The 10,031-nt window shown below is 54.3% G+C and overlaps 1 protein-coding gene across 1 annotated transcript; it reads right to left on the bottom strand.

Moving 5' to 3' along the window:
- Positions 1-3,904: 3,904 nt before the first annotated feature.
- On the bottom strand, positions 3,905-9,931 carry PHF13 (PHD finger protein 13). The gene is made up of 4 exons (XM_058161220.1): positions 9,195-9,931; positions 8,498-8,599; positions 6,175-6,712; positions 3,905-5,359 (listed from the first exon to the last, which is right to left on the bottom strand). Exons 1-4 carry the CDS (start codon positions 9,231-9,233, stop codon positions 5,133-5,135), a joined length of 906 nt encoding a protein of 301 aa, XP_058017203.1. The 5' UTR covers positions 9,234-9,931; the 3' UTR covers positions 3,905-5,132.
- Positions 9,932-10,031: the final 100 nt, after the last annotated feature.

The raw sequence follows: 10,031 nt of genomic DNA, 5'->3' as shown, positions 1-10,031 counted from the left end.
ACCAGGATCTTCTCGTTGGAAGCCAAAGGAAGTTAATTCCGCCCTCCGGATCAGCCACCGACCTTCACCCGGCAAGAATCAGGCTATTTAAGACTCCCAACTGCTCGACCCCGCAGGGCTGGCTGATCCGCGAGGACGATAAATCCAGATGCAAGGCCGCGGCTGTCCTCCCCTCCCTTGGCAGATGGGCTCTTTGGGGGAAAGACAACCCCACCGCCCCCAGTTTCCGAATCGTGGCCCCCTTCCTCTTCCGAAAAACCATCCCGGATGCTCCAACGCTGGAAAATTGTCCGCTTCTCCTCGACGCCATGAAGGTCATGCGGTCAACTCTTCAAACAAGGTATTTCTCCCGGATTTTAAGCAAATGCCCATCGGGCAAGGGGAAAAAAAATGGTGTTTTGGTTCACACACACTCTTCCCAAATCGTCCTTTTTTCTTGCGGTCCTCACCTAATTTTTCAACTTTCCAGGGGTTGGGATAATCATCACAGCAGCCCTGTTTGGTGCTGGATATTCCAACCGCTGCTGTTTTATTCCCGTTCGCCGTTATGCGGCAGCCCCAGATCCCGGGGGAGTGGGGGGTGGAGGCGTCTTTGGTGACGAACAGCAACGTTGTGACTCTCCCCTTCCTCCCCTCCCCATCAATGAGCTCCTGAGGGGGGGAGTGTATGTGTGGAGGGAGGGAGGGTCACCTCTGGTTTTTGCCTGTAACATCCAAGGACAATAAAAAAAACAACCCCGTTTTGTGAAGGATGGAGTCTGTGTGAGATGGGTCATGTCCCGTCCTGTCCCTGAAGTGGGTTTGGGGTTGGCACCACCAGAAGAGAGAAGGTTGCAAAACCTCCGTGTGGATTTGCCGCTCCGTTGCGGTTTGAGACGTAGAATCGCAGAGCTGGAAGGGGCCTCCCGAGGTCATCCAGTCCAACCCCCTGCTCAAGCAGGAGACTTGATACGCCACCCAGGTCAAACGGGTCTTTCGTTAAGGCACCTTGGTTGGAATAACGCAGGGGTCGGCAACCTTAAAACACTCAAAAGAGCCAGAAGGGGCCTATCTGGAAGCCCCCATTCAATTCTGGAGCTGATAGGAAGTCTGGTTCCCCCACCATAGAGTCTCTTCCTCGCGCAGTGTCCTTTTTCCTCTGCAGACCGGAAGTCGGTTCCTTCACCATAAAGCAGGGGTCTCCAACCTTGTTCCCTTTAAGACTTGTGGACTTCAACTCCCAGAGTCCCTCAGCCAGCAAAGCTGGGAGTTGAAGTCCACAAGTCTTAAAGGGACCAAGGTTGGAGGCCCCTGCCATAGAGTCTCCTCCTAGCAAGGCATTCTTTTTCCTCTACCTGTCCCAACTGAAAGTCCTATCAATTCTGGAGCCAACCAGAAACAGGGAGCCCCAGCAGAGGGATGAAGGAGCCACATGTGGCTCCAGAGCCCCAGGTTGCTGACACCTGGGTTAATGGGTTGACACCCAAACCTCTTCTTTCATCACCCCCAAAGCTCTTATGAAAAAGTTTTTTTAAAAAAATTTTACGCACTTGAAATGACTTGAAATTGGGTGATGGAGTCTAGTAGTTAAGGCACCAACTAGGAGAGAGTGAGTTCTAGTCCTGCCTCGGGCACGAAAGCTGGATGGGGGAGTGTGGGCCAATCGCCAGGAGATGGTGAGTTCCGGTTCCCGCTTTAGGATTGAAAGTTGGATGGATGACATAGGGCCAATCCCCAGGAGACGGTGAGTTCTAGTCCCGTCTTAGACATGAACATCAGCTAGGTGACTTTGGGCCAATCACCAGGAAACCATGAGTTCTAGTCCCGCCTTAGATGTGAAAGCCAGCTGGGTGACTTTGGACCAATTACCAGGTGACTGTGAGTTCTAGTCCCACCTTAGGAAAGCCAGCTGGTTGACTACGGGCTGATCACCAGGAGATGGTGAGTTCTAGTCCTGCCTTAGCTTTGAAAGCTGGCTGGGTGATTTGGGGCCAGTTTCTTTCTCTCTCTCAGCCCAGCCCAGCCCACCTCAAAGGGTTGTTTTGGGGAATATAGGAGAAGGAAACAGATCTAGGTATGTTCACGACCTTGAGTTACTTAGAACAGTCATAAAGATGGGATATGAATTAAATAATAAATGACCCCAACCAAAACGACTTTTGATCCAGTCTGGAGCCATTTACCCAGGTTTGCATCAGGTTAAGGTATAAACCAACATTATTGGATGCAGTGGTGAAAATGGCATTGTAGCTTCCCTATGGAGATGCCACCCACTTGGAGGTGCAGAAAGCTGGGTTTTCTGTGCATCAGGATACAATTTGCTGTTTGTAGAGAAAAGGAAAGAAGAGAGTAGCCATTTCTTCACACACTTGCAAATTAAGATTTTGGGACCTTCCCCGGATGACGGTAATGAGCCAAGGCACAAAATCCATACCTCAACCTACATTGTAAAGCTTTCCAAACCTGTAAAAAAAATTTTATGTAGTCCCTTTCTTTTAAATGTTCGCCCTAGAGTCGCGATTCCCCACATTTTTAAGATATGTGGACTGCAACTCCCCAGAATTCACCAGCCAGCCACGTGTTTGTCCATTTGGCCCCGCAATTCCCAGCGCTCCGCTTGGGAGCCGGTCGTAGCGGGGCTGCGCACGGCTCTTCGGGCTTCTCGAGCCTGGGAGCTTCGCGCATGCGTATCCGCCGGCAAGCCTCATAGAGTAGAGCGCGAGGCGGAGGGATTTCGCAACCCCACCTGCCGGTTGCCATGCGAACTTCGCCACCCAAGGAGGAGGCTAGCAGCGGGATCCCGCGGGGTGGAAGCGCTTTCTCCTCCGCATTCATCCCCGTCGGTCCCCCGCAGACCGGCTGGCTTCTCGACCGGGTGGTCATCCGCCTGCAAAGCCGACATTCGCTTAGCGTTGGGCGTCGCCCGCACCAAAAATGGCGGCCGTGGCTTCCTTCCCCTTGGATTCCCTTGGCTTTAGCCGGCCCCTCCTCAGTGTCAGGCTTCCAATGCCCCGCCCTCTTTGCAGGAAGCCCAGGGTGCTGGGGTCACTTTGCACGTGCTCAGAGGCCGTGGTGACTCTGTCTCCTCGCTGGGCCTGCAAACCTGGGGTCTTTTCTTGCAAAGACCCCCCCTCCTCCTCCCCCCCCCACCTCTGCAATCTTTAGTAGCTGAAAAGCATGCATTTTGCATGGCATTCATTGCAAGGTTTTTGGTGGGGTTTTTTTTTTTGGCAAGGGGCCTTATTCCTCCTCCCTGTTGCAAATTGCTACAACAGCCTTGCAGAATAGACCAGAGATGTCCTTTTCAAGGATTTTTTTTTTTGGGGGGGGGGACTTTCATTCATTTAGTGACTGTTCAAAGCGACAAAAGGCACTGGAAAACGTGACTTATGACCATTGCAGCCTCCCCCATGGTCAAAATTCAGACTCTCGGTCTGAATGGACTCGTATTTACGACGGTTGCAGTTTCTTCTGTATCTGTGTGTGTGTGTGAGAGAGAGAGAGAGAGAGACGTTTCCCTTTTGCGATCCTCTGAAGAGCAAAGTCGATGGAGAAGCCAGATTCATTTCGGTATAAAAATCTAATTAATAAATAATAAATAAATAAATTTAACACCCCGTGTTCTGCAAAGATTCATTTTAACAACGGTGGTGAGAAAAGTCGTAAAACAGGGCAAGGCCTGCGCAACAAACGTTTCACTTAGCAACATAAATCTGGGGCTCCATTGTGGTCGTAAGTCGAGGACTACCTGTGACCTAAAAGAAAATGTTGGTTTATTGATGGGGGGAGGGGGAGTGGTGCAATTACATCCCCAAATTACGACATCACCTGATTTCATTGTATTATTTTTAAGCCTTTTTTGGGGGGGGGGAGAGAACGCAGCTGGCAGACAGCCAAGCGAGGGATTCGAACTCAAGACACAGCATTCCATAAAACAAATAATTTTAATTGTCCTTTTAAAAAATTAAAGCTCTTGAACTGAGATTGTACACAGACGAAACCCTTGATAACGTGGCTGCTTCGGGGGGGGGCGAAGAAGACCCAGCGGTTTGGGCTATAGGGACCCCTCCCTCCGCCCGCCTGACGTGGACAACCAAAGAAGAAAAGGAACAGAAAATTAGTCCTGGCTCTAAAGTCCCAAAAGAAACCGGAAATCTCCACCAGCCAGAGCTTTTCCAGTGGGGATGGCTGGATGGTTCCCACATTATCCAGGATCCAGGAATCCACCCTTCTCCGTACAGACTTTTGGGACGTGGCCAAAGGCTTCACACCACAACACTAGAAACGGACCAGGAATGTCATATTAAATCAATCAAGGATTATGGGGGGGGGGGTCTTCCCCACGCTTTCTCCTCCAGCCCCCCCAATCGGAGGAGACAAAGGCGGTCTCTGAAAGTCCAAAGGCAGCGCCGAGGGCCAGCCGAACCGAGGGTCCACCCCTCCCTAGCCCCTCACTCTCATCCCGCTGGGCTGCCCAACTTTTTGGACTCTCGGCTCGTTCTCGAAGCACCAGTGGGGAAAAAATTATCTTCCTCCCAATTCCCCCTCCCCACCCACCCCTTTTTTTTGCAGCCTTTTAAGTCCGAAATCGGCTGAATCTCAGCGCTCGGATGGAGAGCATCGGTTAGATGGGAAGGTTTCCTTTCCTTTCCCAATGCACCTGCGGTCCAAATAATATCTTTTTTTTTTTTCATCGTTCTCGTCCTTCCAAGCTCGGCTCGGGGGATTGAGAGGCTCCCCAAATCTTTGGACTAACCTCTGCGGGGAAAGAGAGTCAAATTCTACAAACTGTCCGGATTTTCCAAATCTGTGCTTTTCAAAAACGAGAGGATTTGTTTTTTCCCCCACCTCTCGTCTCCTTTAGAGATCCTTTTGCCGTTTTGCACCTCAATCCCTCCGCGAACGGGGTGACTGGTCAGCTCCCGGTTATTTCCCTTTGTGCTCCCAAGACAAGGAAACCGGGAAGACCATCCCAGCCCCTCCCCCCCTTCGCCCCAACTTTTGGAGCCGGCGATCAGTTCTGACTCCAGTGGGAAATCCGGCGATCTGGAAGATCGGCGGGGCCTGGGGTCTCGCTTGCTTCTCCACCCCTGCCCTACCGATTCCAAAACTCCCAATTTTCAAGGTTTGGTACCACCAGCTCTCCAGCTGGCTTACTCCAGGAAGTGGCGGCGGGAACCCGTCCGGGATCGACTGGACCGCCGGATGTCGAATTTGGAATCCCGGCATTTCTGGCAGACGTAAACCTCGGGAACGTTGGATTTGCGGATTTTGGCGCAGGACAGGTGGATCCAGGTGTGGCATTCTTTGCATTCGATCATGGGCCGCCCGGCGAAAGGTTTCATGCAGAAACAGGTGACCAGGTCCCACGAGTCATCATCTGCCAACGTCCAGGGGAAAAAAAAAATGGAGAGGTGGGTTTCAGTGGAAGAGAATTTCCGGGAGGGTCAAAAAAATTAGGGGATTAAATTGCTTTTCGGTTCTAGAGTGAGCAGGGCTCGGTGCCACCCGATTTGGCATCTTTTTATCTGCTTTTGGTATATTAATTAATGAACCCACGTTTATTATTTCTATAAATATTTCAGGGCGGCAGACATACCCAATAGTCCTCCCACTTCCTATTTTCCTCCCAACAACAACCCTGTGAGGTAGGTTAAGCTGAGAGAGAGGGACTGGCCCAAAGTCATCCTACTGGCTTTCTTGCCTAAGGCGGGACTAGAACTCACCGTCTTCCTGGTGATTGGCCCAAAGTCACCCAATTGGCTTTTATGGCTAAGGCGGGACTAGATCTCACCATCTCTTGGTGATTGGTCCAAAGTCACCCAGCCGGCTTTCTTGCCTATGGTTGGACTAGAACTCACCGTCTCCCGGTTTCTAGCCTGGTTCCAAATGACATCACTTCTACTTCCTCCTCCTCCTCAACCTGCTCCATACTCCTGCAGCATTTCTTAACCTTCGACACGCGTAGACTTCAACTCCCAGAATTCCTCAGGGAGCCTGGAGAACTCTGGGAGTCAAAATCCACGGGTACCAGCTGGGGAATTCTGGGGAACTGATATCCACCACGATTGAGAAACGCTGCCGAGGAGATACCCTGTCTTCCAAGGGCCTCTAACCCCACTGACCCCTCTCCTCTCCCGCTCCCCGCCATCCTCATACGGGGTTCCGAGGGTGAGAGGTTCCCACAAGGGTTACCTGAATCTACCATGATGTCCTCATCGTCTCCGCTGCCGTCTTCGTCCCGGAAGACCACCTGCTTCCCTTGCCGTATGATGGTCCTCTTGCCCACGGTTTGGATGAGGCTCTGCTCCTCCGGCGCGGCAGCCGGGTAGGGGGGATTCGACGGAGTGTCCGAATCCCAGGCTGAGCTGCGGCCCGTGGAAGACTGGGCGTCCCCTTCAGAGGACGGGCTGAGCGGGGTCTCGGCGTACGGCTCTTCTCCTTCTCTCTCCCGCAGGCCTTCCTCTTCTTCGGGATATTTGACGTCCGGCAGCACCGCATCCTTCCTCACAAGCCGCCGTTTCTTCCGGAACTTCTCCATTTTTTTTCGGTCCACCAAAAATCCGTTGGGCTTTGTCCACTGGTAGAGCGAGGAGTAAGCCTTGCCGTGTTTGAGTTGGCTGAAGCTCTTCCGGGTTTTTGAGAGGTGTCCCAAGGGGGGGTCCCCTCCATCGCTGTCTACGGCCTCCCGGGTACTGTTGGGGGAACTGGCGCTGCTCCAGCTGGATGTATCCTGAGAGCACGGGAAAACTCTTTAAAGCAGCCACATCGGCTTATTTTCTTTCAAAAGTGCTATGGACCGAGGCGGCCTGGAAATTCGGGGCGGCGGGGTGGTAGGGGAGAAAAGCACCTCCTTTTTGCAGCTCTTTAAAGCTGCCAGAGCATTTCCAAGGATGTGGGGGGAGTCATCAAGGATGGCTGTATGATTGCAGGGAAGATGCAGCGGCTTTAAAGAGTTCCAACTGTGGCTGTTTCCTTCCCCCTTCTCCTGCTCTGTTTCTGGATATTTTCTCCACTACCGCAAGGATCCTCTTGGCAGCATTTGCAGAAAAGATGTGGCCACTTTAATGAGTTCCAGGCTTGGCCCACATTTCCCCCCCCCCCCCGACCCCTCAGCCCATTTCTGGATATTTTCTCAAGCACCACAAGGGATCCTGAAAAAAACTTCCTTGGTGGCCGTGCAATTTGAAGGAAGCATGCAATCAATGAAGAGATGTGGCTGCTTTAAAGAGTTCCAAATGTGTCCCACGTTTCCTCTCATACCACCCTATTTTTGCATCTTTTCAAAAGCCCTACAAGGGTCCCGGGAAACAGCCACACTTGGTGGCTGGGCATTTGCAGACCAGATGCAATGGCAGAAAAGATGGCAGCTTTAAAGAGTGCCATGTCCAGCCACGGCCCAGTTTCCTCACCAGTATCCATTTCTGCATCTTTTCTCATATGCCGCAAGGGTCCAGTGTGGGGCTGGGGGAACAGCTACTTCTTGTAGCTGTCCAATTGCAGAAAAGATGTGGCAGCTTTAATGAGTCCAGCTGTGACCCCCCCCCATCCACTCCCTACCCTCCTATTTCTGCATGTTTTCTCAAACCCCTAACAAGGGTCCTGACAAACAGCCACACACTCTTCACAGCTGTGCCGTTGCAAAGAAAATGCAAAGGCACAAAAGATGCAGTTGCTTTCAAGAGTGCCAGCCTACCCACACATCTGCATCTTTTCTCATATACCACAAGGGACTGGGGGGCTAGGGAGTGAACAGCCAATCTCTGCGGTTGTCCCAATTGCAGAAAAGATATGGCAGCTTTAATGAGTCTGGCTGTGGTCCACACTCCTATCCCCTACACACACACACCCGCCATTTCTGCATCTTTTCTCAATCCCTACAAGGGTCCTGGCAAAGAGCCACTCTTCATGGCCATGCCCTTGCAAGCAAGATGCAGCTGCCTTCACAAAAGACGCAGCTGCTTTCAGGAGTGCCAGCCATGCCCCCAAAATTCCGCCCCCCCCCCCGGCCTTCTGAATCTTTTCTCATCCGCTGCAAGGGTGGGGAGAAGGGAGACAGCCGCTCTGGGGCGGCTGTGCAGTGGCCCAAAAGACGCAACAGCACAAAAAGATGTGGCTGCTTTAAAGCGTTCCCACCATCCCTCACATCACACCTGCTCCCCTCCTTTTCTCAAGCAGCCTTCCTAATCTTTTTTTTTTGTGGGGGGGGGGGCAGCTGGTTTTCCAGGGAGGGGAAATCTTTGTCCCTTTGCAGTCCGAGACAAAGCCTCCCAAAGCGGGGCTTCAACCCGACCCCCTCCCCAAATTCTCCTCTAGCCCCCCCACCCCAACTCCCCAACCCCTCCCTTTCTCCCCGCTCAGCTGTTCAAAGGAAGAGACGACCCAGATCTCTCTTCTTGGGCAGCTTCTCCCCTGCCCCGCCAGGGCTTTGCACCCCACTCCTCTCTTCCCAGCTGCGCCCAAACCCCTCCCTCCACCCCACCCCGAATAACACACACACCCCCACACACACACACACCTCGTGCGGGTATGGGATGTAACCCGCGTAGGCCAGGACAAAGGTGCAAAAGTTGTTGAAATCCTCCACCGTCCGGCAGCGCTTGGAGCCCGGGGGGAAATCCTGCGAAAGAGAGGAGGGGGGGTGTCAGTGCGCGGCGGCGAGGAAAGGCGCAGGGGAGGGAGGAGGAGGAGGAGGAGGAGGAGGAGGGGGCGGTGGTGTGGGGATCCTTTCCCCGAAGGGAGCGACGGGGGACGCTCTGCAACGCCCGCGGGTGGGGAGGGGGCGCTTTGCAAGCAGGAGGAGCTCCCCCCACCCACGGGGGAAGAAATCGGGGCGGGGAGCGTCAAGCTAAGCCGGGACCCTCACCCAAGGGAAGGGGGCAATTGCTACCTCGCCAGCCCAGCCCACCTCCCCCCACCGAAGGAGCCTGGAGAGGGGAGGGTCCCCGCCGCCCACCCCCCCCTTTCTCCAAGCTGCAATCAAAGGGGCAGGAGTGGGGAGGGGGCGCGCGAAAGGGGGACCCCCTCCCCGGGCAAACGCCCCCTCCCCGTTGCATTCCAGCAAATCTGCCCCGTGGGGGGGGGTTCCTTTTGCAGCGGGAGGGGGGGGTGCAGATTGCTCCCACTCCCCCAGCTCCGTGGGCGTGGCCAGGGGGTGCCCAGTGTCAGAGCCCGGGGAGGGGGATGCCCCGGGTGGGGGGGGGGACACGACTCACTTCGGGGGGCGGCGGGGAAGCGCAGGAGTCCGAGTCCATGGCGGGGGGTCTCCTCCAGCGGCGGCGTCGCCCGGTACCGGCAGCGGGGGCTGGGGTGGGCGGGGAGAGGGGGAGCCCCGCCCTGCCAGGCTAAAGGGGGAGAGCGGCCCCCCTCCCACTCCCGGGCTCCGCCTCTACTCGCAGCTGGTGCGTCTGCGCAGCGCGCGAGGGTCGCCGGGGATGGTAGTTCGCGTTCGGAGTCAGCCCGTGGACGCATGCGCACACCGCCGGAGAGGCGTGGTCCGCGCGCGGGGCATGCCGGAGAAGGTAGTCCGGAGCCTCCCACTCGGCTTTACCGGCCGTTCCTCCCCTTTGCTAAAATGGAGCCAAGCTTTTTATTTTTAAATTTAATTTAATTTAATTTCCCCTTGGCCGGGAAATTGGGACTTTCTTCGTCGATGAGGGCTCCTTTCCGGATCCTGCACCCGAAGCCGAGGGGATGCGACCGGAGGCAGCCGAGTGTTCCTCCTCCTTCCCCCATGAGGACTAGAAGCTTGCCTTCTTCGCACCCTCCTCTTGAAATGAATGGCGCTCATTTGCATTTCAAGCCCCGGTGCTCAGCAGCAAAGAAAAGAGAGATGATGGGCCATAGCTTGGGAGAAAGAGCTCATTTTCCCCAAAGAGGAGAATGGAAGGATGGACCACTTTTTGAATTGCTTTGAATTTCTCCTTTTGTGTTTGGGTGTGTGTGAAGTTGGAGGGGTTTCATTCCAGTCCATCACCTGGCAGGGATCCTGGGGAGGGGGGGGGGTGTTATAGCCTGGCCCATCTGCATTTCTTTAGGGCGCCCTCCACAAT

This window comes from Ahaetulla prasina, chromosome 18 (assembly GCF_028640845.1).
Source record: "Ahaetulla prasina isolate Xishuangbanna chromosome 18, ASM2864084v1, whole genome shotgun sequence".
In the NCBI taxonomy this organism is placed as follows: Eukaryota; Metazoa; Chordata; class Lepidosauria; order Squamata; family Colubridae; genus Ahaetulla; species Ahaetulla prasina.
The sequence above is the reverse complement of the archived record's forward strand: the minus strand, read 5'-3'. Positions and strand labels throughout refer to the sequence as shown.

Bases quoted from the DNA above. Each gene is read 5' to 3' on its own strand.
- PHF13 (XM_058161220.1), bottom strand. From the start codon at position 9,233: ATGGACTCGGACTCCTGCGCTTCCCCGCCGCCCCCCGAA. The intron at 6,713-8,497 runs GTGTGTGTGTGT...CCGTGCTCTCAG, and splicing joins ACATCCCATACCCGCACGAG to GATACATCCAGCTGGAGCAG. The intron at 5,360-6,174 runs GTAACCCTTGTG...GGACGTTGGCAG, and splicing joins GGACATCATGGTAGATTCAG to ATGATGACTCGTGGGACCTG.